Source organism: Oncorhynchus nerka, linkage group LG9b (assembly GCF_034236695.1).
Source record: "Oncorhynchus nerka isolate Pitt River linkage group LG9b, Oner_Uvic_2.0, whole genome shotgun sequence".
Classification (NCBI taxonomy): domain Eukaryota; kingdom Metazoa; phylum Chordata; class Actinopteri; order Salmoniformes; family Salmonidae; genus Oncorhynchus; species Oncorhynchus nerka.
Window position 1 is genome coordinate 29,567,325 of NC_088424.1, and position 13,524 is coordinate 29,580,848.

The following is a 13,524-nucleotide window of genomic DNA, read 5'->3' on the forward strand; positions in this document are numbered from 1 at the left end:
ATCTCACCTGGGTGACAAGGCAGTTAGGTGGTTCTGGTGGAAGAGGAGGGAGGGAAGGGCCCATTTCCCCCCTCGGTGTTGCCGCAGGGCCGAGTTTCTGGCCATCCTGTGATCTTTCTGTTGTTTGGTTGTTTCATGTTTTATACTGGGTTTTCTAGTCCCTTTCAGTCTGTGTGAAAAGGGGAAGAATCAAAGTGTGTGGAATGAGTGAGCTATACTGGTCTGGGCTGTCACTAATCCGCTCTAGCTGCAAGCCTGCTCTCGTCTTGAGGGGGCACATATGAGTGAATGTTACTAGATAAACATCAACACTTTCTTTAATCTTTATCACAAGAGAAAAAGTGTTTGCATGGCACAACTGCCGTCATTCCTTCATTCATTTATTGCTGGACCCCCAGGCCTACGAAGAACTTTAACAGTAAATGAGAGCCTGCGATAACATTTGAGTTAGGTGAAAGACATGAATCCACATGAATAAGAACAGACTGACATGGGTATCATAGTGGCCTGGCTATATTGTAGCCATTCCTCTCAGAGTGGGGGTTGTGTATCAATGTATTCTCTGATAATGAGGTTAGATAGCACTGAGCCCTGGCCTCTGGTGGTGATATTGTTGTGGGTCTGAAAGAGTATCAGGTGGCTGGGTCGGGAATGAGGGGCAGAGCTGGAGCACTGGTGGGCTCTATTCATCAGATCACCCCCTCTAATCTATCTACCCCCAGATCAGCGCTATCTCCTCACAAAGCTCCACCCACTCTCCCTCTCTCTCTACCCCCCCACATTATACTTTAATCATTTGTTTTGTGTCATTTATAGTCTCCCCATCAGCAGGAGATGGAGGATACAACCTTAAGGCATATGAAAGGGCAGCTCAAGGGACTAGGTCCATTCAGTGTCAATTGTACTTTTGCCGCCTGCATGTTGAGATAGTTATTGTGAAGGACCCACTGAAACTGGCTGCATTTGTCTGTCCAGCCAGTCTATGCATTGATGCAGTGAGGCATCTTATCTATATTATCCCCTTTACAAGTGAACATTTTATTTTCTTTTACCTTTATTTAACCAGGCAAGTCATTTAAGAACAAATTCTTATTTTCAATGACGGCCTAGGAACAGTGGGTTAACTGCCTGTTCAGGGGCAGAACGACAGATTTGTACCTTGTCAGCTTGGGGATTTGAGCTTGCAACCTTCCGGTTACTAGTCCAACGCTCTAACCACTAGGCTAGCATGTAGTTTGTCCGTTGGCATGCCAATAGGCAGTGCTGTGCAAAACCGTCAAGGGGTGGTTGGGGTGTGTGGGTAGACATGTCATGATGTCATCTCTATGGTCCTCCCTAATAGGCCTCAGGAAATGTTCTCCCTGTGACCTGATAAGGCACAGCAGAGGAGGAACAGAGACGTTGAGCCCAACGTTAACATAAGTATGTCAACTACAGACATGGGTTCAAATGCATGTGTATTTCAGTATCTGGTACTTTTTCTGTGTATTTGAGTATTTTCAAACGCACAGCCCAAAACAAGTACATTTATTTGCATATTTGAGTGGTTATTGTAAAAAAAAAAAAAAGAAGGTCTGCCAAATTGTTTTTGACAGCATTTTCAAATACTTATTTCAGATAATATTTTTAAATACCTGGTTTAAATGCATGGGAGTGTATTTGAGTCTTGTGTATTTTTGTATTTCAAATACTTCCAAGTGTATTTTCAAATCCATTAAAATATTAAGCTACTTGTCTTTCCAAATAAAATATATCTGAATACTTACTTTGAGTGTATGTGACAGTAATTGGGATATTTTAATAGTATTTCAAACAAGTTCTCGTAAACTACTAGGGTACTAAATCAGAAACAGGAGATGAAGGTTAACCATAATCGCCCCATTTGCCATTTTCTATGGCCATGTCTCTCTTTCTCTCTCTCTCTCTCTCTCTCTCTCTCTCTCTCTCTCTCTTGCTCTCTCCCTCTCTCTCTCTCTCTCTGTCCCTGTCTCTGTCTCCAGTCAATTAGAACTGGCATCTCCTAAAATTAATCAATCTTCTCCTCTCTCCTCACTTTGGAATTTGTATTGTATCTCCATGCTCAATGCAGAAATATAGGGAATTAAGAAACTGTATTCTGGAGACCTGCCTAGTTGTTTTTGTAATGCCAGTGGCATCTATCCTCCACATGGTAACATGATTTTAGAGCGAGAAAGAAAAGTGTGACCTCACTTGGAGAAGGAATGGAGTATACGGGACATATTTTATTTATATATTATCCTCTCTGTTTTTAGAATTTAGAGCATAATTTCTCCTCTACACATGCTTTAGTTAACATAATTTATCAGTTGATGCTAAAACAAGACAGGTTGTTATATTCTTGTAATCTATTTACCTTTATCTATATTAAAGAAACATATGGATGGGTATATGGTTAGAACGACTTCATGATCTCTAGAACTAAACATGTTTGTGGTTGGTGAGAGGATGGGGACATGGAAGGATGTTTGTAGGTTGTATTATAGGCCTATATAGAAAAAATGCATTTAGCAGTGGAGGGTGCTGAGGGGAGAACGGCTCATAATATTTGCTGGAACGGAGCGAATGGAATGGCATCAAACCATGTGTTTGATGTATTTGATACCATTCCAATCCTTCCATTCCAGCCATTACCATGACCTGTCCTCTCCAATTAAGGTGCTGCCAACCTCCTGTGATACAAAGTGACGCCATGTTTGTAGTTTTTTATGTTTTTTTATTATGTCATTCTAAAGTTAACATCTATCAATCTATTACAGACAGTATCCTGTGTACAGTCAGTGATAAAACAGACATTGAGGTAAAACTGTTACAGTGCTAAAAGTAACAACACTGTCTCGGAAACTAAAATATATACTCTTACTTACTAATATATACAGTTACGGTAAAATAAATAATCATTACAAAAACATCAGACTTTAGAAATACATAATTGCAAATAACAAATTTGTACAAAACTTTGGATTTAAAGACCATAACACATTTTTTTGAACGTCAGCAAATTGTCTACACAGACAGACAGACAAACAAACAAACAAAACATGAACTGAAATATAAATGCAGAAAAGCACAGATTGTATCGAAAATGGTTGCTCAGTAGTTTATCATAGTCAAAAAGTAATCTCATGTGAAACATGATTGTGTCATTCTGGGGCTTTCATTTATACAGCATAGTGGCAGTCATTGTATGAGGAATGCATTTTACGTCTATGGATGTCTATGGAAGATGAACATGGTAAGAGATACACATGCCTGACAGGAAAATACATAGTTTACTATTTAATCAACCATCAACCTTTCCTATTTCCCAAGAGCTTCTGAACCAACAAAATTATTGCTGAAGTTCTTCGCTCCTTATGGAATTCATAACTCTTGATTCGAGGTTCAGTAGTCGCATTTTTGTTCTGCAAAGGTATGAATATTATGTTATATTTGATCTCACATATAACATAGGTGTACTGATATGCAGTAAGTGATATAGGTTTCATATTTGTTCAAGCAATCAGTAGCTCATCTAAGCTGAAGCTCTACATAACTTTTAGTCCACAGTTGGACCAGTGAATACATGATTCCCCAACCGAAACACAGACTAACAAACAATACTTATCAAAATATGTCTATTTGGTTAACATTCATGTACATGTCTATCCAGTCTATATGCAAAATGAATTAGTAGAAAACTTCACATTTTTGTTCAACCTACATCTAAACGCTGTCTTTCATAGAAAGAAGAATAACTAACATACAGTACATACATACATACACTATATATACAAAAGTATGTGGAACACCCCTTCAAATGAGTGGATTTGGCTATTGCAGCCACACCCGTTGCCGACAGGTGTATAAAATCGAGCACACAGCCATGCAATCTGCATAGACAAACATTGGCAGTAGAATGGTCTTACTGAAGAGCTCAGTGACTTTAAATGTGGCACCGTCATAGGATGCAACCTTTCCAACAATTCAGTTCATCACATTTCTGCCCTGCTAGAGTTGCCCCAGTCAACTGTAAAAGCTGTTATTGTGAAATGGGAATGTCTAGGAGCAACAACAGTTCAGCCAAGAAGTGGGAGGCCACAAGCTCACAGAACGGGACGGCCGAGTGATGAAGCCAAGTGCTGAAGCGCATAATGGGTAACAATCACCTCTCCTCGGTTACAACACTCACTACCGAGTTCCAAACTGCCTCTGGAAGCAACGTTAGCACAAGAACTGTTCACCAGGGAGCTTAATGAAATGGGTTTCCATGGGCGAGCAGCCGCACACAAGCCTAAGATCACCATATGCAAAAACAAGCGTCGGCTGGAGTGGTGTAAAGCTCGGTGCCATTGGACTCTGGAGCAGTGAAAACACGTTCTTTGAAGGAATGAATCCCACTTCACCATCTGGCAGTCCGACGGTCGAATCTGGGTTTGGCGGATGCTAGGAGAACGCTACCTGCCCAAATGCATAGTGCCAACTGTAAAGCTTGGTGGAGGAGGAATAATGGTCTGGGGCTGTTTTTCATTGTTTTGGCTACGCCACTTAGTTCCAGTGAAAGGAAATCTTAATGCTACAGCATACAATGGCATTCTAGACGATTCTGTGCTTCCAACTTTGTGGCAACAGTTTAGGGAAGGCATGTTCCAGCATGACAATAAACCCCCTTACAATGCATTTGTATGGGCTAATAGCAGTAAGGTCAAAAATGCATTTTAATCAAATATATATTTTTATTGTAATTTTTACCCCCTTTTTTCTCCCCGATTTTGTGATTAGGATCTTGTCTCATCTCTGCAACGGGCTTGGGAGAGGTGAAGGTTGAGTCCTCTGAAACATGACCCACCATGCCACACTTCTTAACACCCGCTTGCTTAACCCAGAAGCCAGCTGCACTAATGTGTCAGAGGAAACACCATTCAACAGATGACCACTGTCAGCCTGCAGGTGCCTGGCCTGCCACAAGGAGTCACTAGAGCACGATAAGTTGTAGCAAGTAAAGCCCCCCGGCCAAACCCTCCCCTAAACTGGACAACGCTGGGCATATTGTGCACCGTCCTATTGGACTCCTGGTCACGGCTGGTTGTGACACTGGGATTGAACCCCAGGCTGTAGTGACACCACAACATTGTGCCTTAGACCACTGTGCCACTCGGGAGGCCCCTATATATACATATTTTCTTTCATATATATATACTTCAATGGGTCTTACACTTCAAAATCAAATAGCTAAATGATCCTTGGTATGACCTTAAAACAATTCCATATAGTTTAGTAGAACCCCCTTCCCCTGGCTTAGACAGGGCTTAGACTGTTTAGTGCCAAAAATAAGTGGTTAAGTAAAAAAGAATAACAAATGTTTCCTGATATTTCTGATTTCTCTCAGATATAGGAGAGACACTTCAAAACAATCCTCCTTTTGATATTTTTGGGGGACTATCTGTTGTTCCATGTAGTGAATCTGTTATTCAACGCATTTGTATGGGCTAATAGCAGTAAGGTCAAAAATAAATTTTCATCAAATATTTGTTTAATATATTTTTTGGATACTTCAAGGGGTTTTAAAATTCAAAATCAAATAGCTAAATGATCCTTGGTACGACCTTCTTAAAACAATTACATATATCCCCCGGCTTAGACAGGGCTTGGACTCTAAAGGGTTAATGCCCATGAACTTGTAATGAGATGTTTGACGAGCAGGTGTCCACATACTATTGGTCATGTAGTGTACATACACGCATACATACATACATACATACATACATAAATACATACATGTATAATTAGCAGCATACAAAGGGGAAGTCTTGATAGTTTCAGTTATGCTGCAGTTTGTAAGGTTGGAGGAGAAAGAAAACAGATGTAGGATCTTAATTTGAACCAGTTTGTGAATTATTATGTGGATTATAATTAATGGACATTTTTGTAGTGGTTGATACATTTTTTGTATGGGAAAATCTCATTTCAAAGTGGAAATTACAAACTTCCGAAGCCTTTTTAAACCTTAAATACACTACACGTTTGAAATGTCCTGTATTGCAGGAAGGTTCTCCTGAAACAGGGTGATCAAATTAAGAACCCACATCTATAAGCCAGGAATCAGAATCTGATACACAGATTTTGGTCATCGTTTTACAGAAACTACAGCTGGGTTACCACTTGACATCAGATTGCTGTTCATAACATACTGTACGAAGTACGAAGTATACTCTGAGAAGCATTTCAGATTACAGTTAGTAATAGCTTACAGATAGGAAACAGTAAGATTGCATACATGCATTCATGGGCATAATGAATACAGAATTACACTAGTGGGCCAGTCTCTTTCACATACTTTCATTTTCAAACACTAAATAGCATGGGTCTGTCTGCACCGGGACACGTGATGATACACATACTGTGTTCTGCTGAACGGTTACTAACACTGATAAAAACGAGTAGAACAAGCTTTATTCTCTTCAATTAGACACAAGTGCTGAACTTTCAAACTCACTTTAGACTCTCTGACCACCTCATCCTCCTCCAGCTGAAAGTAATTTGTCTTTGGGCTAAACTTTGTTTTTTATCATCTATCGTTCTATGGCCAACTCTTGGAAACTTTCTTCAAAGAGCTTGCAGTTGTAGCAGGGTTCCCAACGAGACATTGATAGAAGATTGTATAGGGATAAACATAAATTATTTTCAAACCTGTTTGATTTGGTTGATTTGTGCTCATGTGCTTTTTGTGATCAGAGTAATCCTACTTCATACCACAGACTAAAAAAGACAGGATTTGCGAATACATGGGAATGTAAAAACTACATTCACTTAGGTGCAAGTGCATTCTAATCCCAACATTAGTAACATGTTAACACTATATGTATCATAAAACAGTTGAAAAGTTAGTTACCACTTACATACTGCAAATATCGAGTAGAATGTGTGCTTTTGAGTGCACCATGGTCATACAAAGTTGTGAACATAGCTCAGAAATGCTGTTCTTTTTTTGTAGATATATAAAACTCATAAGCAGAGCAGAGTGCCACTTAATATTTAGAAAAATAGATTGTGTGGTGTCCTAAAGGTTTAGACAGTGCTGTTCTGCTATACATGAAGGAGTCTACATAGAGAATACAGACTTTTCACCAACATGGTGCTTGTCAACAGTACAGTTTATGTAGCCATATACAACCTACAGTTTTCTTTTGTTGTGTCAGGAAGGACACCAAGGCCTTGAAACACCTTTCTGGAAGTCACTGAAAGTCACTCCTTGGCTACTCATAGTTCACTCTGTAATGGTCTCCTCTTTTGCCTCTATCGATGAAATGGTGGTCATCAACATCAACATAACCATGTTGATTTTCTGAATAGAGCCTCCATGAGTCCACCTCTGTATTCTAGAACTACCTCAGCATTCTAAGAGCGGCTGACACCACTGCATCACATGACAGGCCGCCATCTCGGTTGCCTATTAGGTGACTGTACTGTAGCTGAATCCACAGACAAGTCAACTAATGTTTGATCAAAGTCCAATCAAAGCCTCTCAAGTTCTCTGAGCCTCGCTCGTACAGTAGCTTCCTCTGTTATACGTTGAAGTATTTAAAAAAATACATTTGGTGAGGTGCAGAAAGAGCGGTCCCAAAGGCCCTATCTATTTGCAGGTGTGAACATCATAGACTCGAACACACTCTTGGCAGCTGACGTAGCAGCACCAGTGGAAGATGCAGTGGCACTTCTCCTTCCGTTTCTCCGCCTGGGTGTTGTGTCCCCGGCCGCAGCACAGCAGGTCGCAGCCGTCGATGCCATGTGATGTCAGGTTACAGGCACGGTCGCGCGTCCCGAAAGAGCCTGTCTCTGGGTTGGGCTCGCAGAAGTTGGGCGAGCTCTCGTAGTAGACCAGGTCTCGCTCCGTGGGCGGTTTGAAGAAGGTGAACTTGGGTCTCAAAGTCTCCACCCAGCCGCGGGACTCCTTGTGCTTCTCCACCACCATCTCTGATGCACTGTCGTACTTGTCCTTCATGTAGTCTCCGATAACTCTGAAGTCAGGCTGGGACCACCAGCACGTCTTCACCTCACAGCTGCCTGACAAGCCATGGCACTTACACTTCAGGAACATGTTGTCGTTCAGAGACTGAGGGAGAGACAGACGGGACAACAGGGGGGTGCAATTAGTTTAACCAAAGTCAAAGTGACACCATATTACTAAGTCTTAATAACACTTGGTGATCTTTATGAATGTTTAATCCATAAGGCTGATATTATCAGTGATACAGAGAGAAGACGTCTCACCGTTCGTCCCGCCTCGTTGTTTTGGCGGTTCATGGCGGAGCGCGCATCGGGCCGGTTCTCACGGGCGTCTGCAAACTCCCTGGACACCATGCTGCCGAAATCCACATCCTCGCTGCATCCGCCCCACTTCCAGCCCTCGCCAGGTGGGCCCTTGTGGAGTGTGTCACAACCACAGATGGTGGCTGAGCCCTCGGCGCAGGACCGCGTCACTGCGAACGCCACCCCCGCTGAGGCAATGGCATGAACGAATGCTGACTCCCGGGTGGCTGTAAAGAGAAGGAGAGGGAGAGGTAGATGTCAGATTGATATATTTATCAATTATACAGATGTGAACAACAACATACGTTTTTAAAGTTCCAATGCAGACATTTTTATTTTAATATCAGATCATTTCTGGGTAACAATTAAGTACCTTACTGTGATAAATCTAATTGCTTCTTAGCAAAGAGAAATTTCTCAAGCATGAATGAGGATAGTTGATATGGTTACAGGTTTATACATCTAAAACCATGGCACTGCAGAGAATGATCGATTGCTGTTACCAATAACTTTGTTGGAATGTACCCATAAATGTATCTCAACAAGCACATAGGAATGCAGGTCACTGTTTGCAGAATGATGATGTTGACACCTGCTACTGTTCTGTCCTGTATAATCCTGTATAATACTGTAAATGTCACACATCAACCCTTCTAAAGAAAACATGTCATAGACATCTTGAATGAATGACTATGTTGACTGTGTGTGTATGTGCGTGTGTGTACATGCGTGTGTGTACCTGCGTGTGTGTACGTGCGTGCGTGTGCATGTTTGTGTGTGGGAGGAAGGAAGAGATGGAGAGAGAGAGCAAGGGATAGAGGGAAGGAGGCCTCTGTCTATCTGGCATAGTTTACTGATGACTAATCAAGATCAGGAACTTCCAGAGAGATGAGAGGAAGAGACAGGCCTGACAGGGCTATAATTAACAGACTCAATTAAGCTTTTGAAAGGTTAGGAAATGGCCTCACTATAAGACTCTAGGCTGAGACACAACAGGGATAAAGAGAGAAGAGACAGGGAGACAATAAAGAAAGAGAGAGAGAGAGAGAGAGAGAGAGAGAGGGAGAGAGAGAGAGAGAGAGAGAGAGAGAGAGAGAGAGAGAAATAGAGAGAGAGGGAGAGAGAGAGAGAGAGAGAGGGTTTCAGGGATGTGTCTTACATGTCCATTTTTCACAGAGGTCTTGTTGACGTTCCACTGTCCCTGCTTTTTACAGGATCCGTTATGACAGGGAGGATTCGTTGGATATATGTACTTAGGTCTTGTATGGTCTTGCACAATGACAACAACAGAGAGAGACAGATAGGGTGAGATGGTATGAGAGTGGAGAGTGGAGAGAGAGAGAGTGCAATAGGGAGGAGAGAAATAGGAAGACGGGGTAGGGAAAAAGAGAGAAAGAGTGAGAGAGTTGGACAAGGAGAGGAAAAGAGAGGGAGAAAGTGGGAGGGAGTCGGGAGAGAGAGAGCTCCTCCCAGGCTGCAGGTTTCAACCAGTTTGAGGAAAAAGTGGCATTAAAAGCAATGATACAGCAGAGGTTTACTGGCATCCATCACACCCTCCCTTAGCAGGACTGTATCAAGCACTATTAGCCGGACTGTACTCCCTTAGCAGGACTGTACTCCCTTAGCAGGACTGTACTCCCTTAGCAGGACTGTATCAAGCACTATTAGCCGGACTGTACTCCCTTAGCAGGACTGTAATCCCTTAGCAGGACTGTATCAAGCACTATTAGCCGGACTGTACTCCCTTAGCAGGACTGTACTCCCTTAGCAGGACTGTACTCCCTTAGCAGGACTGTACCAAACACTATTAGCAGGACTGTACTCCTTTAGCAGGACTGTAATCCCTTAGCAGGACTGTGCCAAGCATTATTAGCTGGACTGTACTCCCTTAGCAGGACTGTACCAAGCACTATTAGCAGGACTGTACTCCTTTAGCAGGACTGTACCAAGCACTATTAGCAGGACTGTATTCCTTTAGCAGGATAGTACCAAGCACTATTAGCAGGACTGTACTCCCTTAGCAGGATTGTACCAAGCACTATTAGCAGGATTGTACCAAGCACTATTAGCAGGCCTGTACTCCCTTAGCAGGACTGTACCAAGCACTATTAGCAGGATTTTACTCCCTTAGCAGGACTGTACCAAGCACTATTAGCAGGACTGTACCAAGCACTATTAGCAGGCCTGTACTCCCTTAGCAGGACTGTACCAAGCACTATTAGCAGGATTTTACTCCCTTAGCAGGACTGTACCAAGCACTATTAGCAGGACTGTACTCCCTTAGCAGGACTGTACCAAGCACTACTAGCAGGATTTTACTCCCTTAGCAGGACTGTACCAAGCACTATCAGCAGGACTGTATCAAGCACTATTAGAAGGACTGTAATCCCTTAGCAGGACTGTAATTCCCTTAGCAGGACTGTACTCCCTTAGCAGGACTGTACCAAGCACTATTAGCAGGATTTTACTCCCTTAGCAGGACTGTACCAACACTATTAGCAGGACTGTACCAAGCACTATTAGCAGGACTGTACTCCCTTAGCAGGACTGTACTACCTTAGCAGGACTGTACTCCCTTAGCAGGAATGTAGTAATCCCTTAGCAGGACTGTACTCCCTTAGCAGGACGGTAGTAATCCCTTAGCAGGACTGAACTCCCTTAGCAGGACTGTACCAAGACTATTAGCAGGACTGTAATCCCTTAAGAGGATTGTACCAAGCACTATTAGCAGGACTGTACCAAGCACTATTAGCAGGACTGTACTCCCTTAGCAGGACTGTACTCCCTTAGAAGGACTGTACTCCCTTAGCAGGACTGTACTCCCTTAGCAGGACTGTATCAAGCATTATTAGCCGGACTGTACTCCCTTAGCAGGACTGTACTCCCTTAGCAGGACTGTACTCCCTTAGCAGGACTGTACTCCTTTAGCAGGACTTTACTCCCTTGGCCGGACTGTACTCCCTTAGCAGGACTGTACTCTTTTAGCAGGACTGTACTACTTTAGCAGGACTGTACTCCTTTAGCAGGACTGTACCAAGCACTATTAGCAGGACTGTACTCCTTTAGCAGGACTGTACCAAGCACTATTAGCAGGACTGTATTCCTTTAGCAGGATAGTACCAAGCACTATTAGCAGGACTGTACTCCCTTAGCAGGATTGTACCAAGCACTATTAGCAGGACTGTACCAAGCACTATTAGCAGGCCTGTACTCCCTTAGCAGGACTGTACCAAGCACTACTAGCAGGATTTTACTCCCTTAGCAGGACTGTACCAAGCACTATTAGCAGGACTGTACTCCCTTGGCAGGACTCTACTCCCTTAGCAGGACTGTACTCCGTTAGCAGGACTGTACTCCCTTAGCAGGACTGTACTCCCTTAGCAGGACTGTACCAAGCACTATTAGCAGGACTGTACTCCCTTAGCAGGACTGTACCAAGCACTATTAGCAGGACTGTACTCCCTTAGCAGGATTGTACAAAGCACTATTAGCAGGACTGTACTCCCTTAGCAGGACTGTACCAAGCACTATTAGCAGGACTGTACCAAGCACTATTAGCAGGACTGTACCAAGCACTATTAGCAGGACTGTACCAAGCACTATTAGCAGGACTGTACTCCTTTAGCAGGACTGTACTCCGTTAACAGGGTTGTACCAAGCACTATTAGCAGGACTGTACTCCCTTGGCAGGACTGTACTCCCTTAGCAGGACTGTACTCGCTTGGCAGGACTGTTCTCCCTTAGCAGGACTGTACTCCCTTAGAAGGACTGTACTCCCTTGGCAGGACTGTACCAAACACTATTAGCAGGACTATACTCCTTTAGCAGGACTGTAATCCCTTAGCAGGACTGTGCCAAGCATTATTAGCTGGACTGTACTCCCTTAGCAGGACTGTACCAAGCACTATTAGCAGGACTGTACTCCCTTAGCAAGACTGTACCAAGCACTATTAGCAGGACTGTACTCCCTTAGCAGGATTGTACAAAGCACTATTAGCAGGACTGTACTCCCTTAGCAGGACTGTACCAAGCACTATTAGCAGGACTGTACCAAGCACTATTAGCAGGACTGTACCAAGCACTATTAGCAGGACTGTACCAAGCACTATTAGCAGGACTGTACTCCTTTAGCAGGACTGTACTCCGTTAACAGGGTTGTACCAAGCACTATTAGCAGGACTGTACTCCCTTGGCAGGACTGTACTCCCTTAGCAGGACTGTACTCCCTTGGCAGGACTGTTCTCCCTTAGCAGGACTGTACTCCCTTAGAAGGACTGTACTCCCTTGGCAGGACTGTACCAAACACTATTAGCAGGACTGTACTCCTTTAGCAGGACTGTAATCCCTTAGCAGGACTGTGCCAAGCATTATTAGCTGGACTGTACTCCCTTAGCAGGACTGTACCAAGCACTATTAGCAGGACTGTACTCCCTTAGCAGGACTGTACCAAGCATTATTAGCAGGACTGTACTCCCTTAGCAGGACTGTACTCCTTTAGCAGGACTTTACTCCCTTGGCCGGACTGTACTCCCTTAGCAGGACTGTACTCTTTTAGCAGGACTGTACTCCTTTAGCAGGACTGTACTCCTTTAGCAGGACTGTACCAAGCACTATTAGCAGGACTGTACTCCTTTAGCAGGACTGTACCAAGCACTATTAGCAGGACTGTATTCCTTTAGCAGGATAGTACCAAGCACTATTAGCAGGACTGTACCAAGCACTATTAGCAGGCCTGTACTCCCTTAGCAGGACTGTACCAAGCACTATTAGCAGGATTTTACTCCCTTAGCAGGACTGTACCAAGCACTATTAGCAGGACTGTACTCCCTTAGCAGGACTGTACCAAGCACTATCAGCAGGACTGTATCAAGCACTATTAGCAGGACTGTAATCCCTTAGCAGGACTGTAATTCCCTTAGCAGGACTGTACTCCCTTAGCAGGACTGTACCAAGCACTATTAGCAGGATTTTACTCCCTTAGCAGGACTGTACCAAGCACTATCAGCAGGACTGTATCAAGCACTATTAGCAGGACTGTAATCCCTTAGCAGGACTGTAATTCCATTAGCAGGACTGTACTCCCTTAGCAGGACTGTACCAAGCACTATTAGCAGGATTTTACTCCCTTAGCAGGACTGTACCAACACTATTAGCAGGACTGTACCAAGCACTATTAGCAGGACTGTACTCCCTTAGCAGGACTGTACTACCTTAGCA

General features: G+C 43.3%; 1 protein-coding gene across 1 annotated transcript in view; it reads right to left on the reverse strand.

The window, feature by feature from the left end:
- Window positions 1-2,746: 2,746 nt before the first annotated feature.
- The window catches only part of wnt3a (wingless-type MMTV integration site family, member 3A), a 40,461-nt gene continuing 29,683 nt past the window's right edge, over window positions 2,747-13,524 (reverse strand). Inside the window, exons 3-4 of the mRNA XM_029641909.2 lie at window positions 8,269-8,534; window positions 2,747-8,110 (exon numbers count right to left, since the gene is read on the reverse strand). Coding sequence (XP_029497769.2) covers window positions 7,631-8,110; window positions 8,269-8,534 — 746 coding nt within the window. The 3' untranslated portion in view covers window positions 2,747-7,630. The remainder of the gene's footprint in view (window positions 8,111-8,268; window positions 8,535-13,524) is intronic.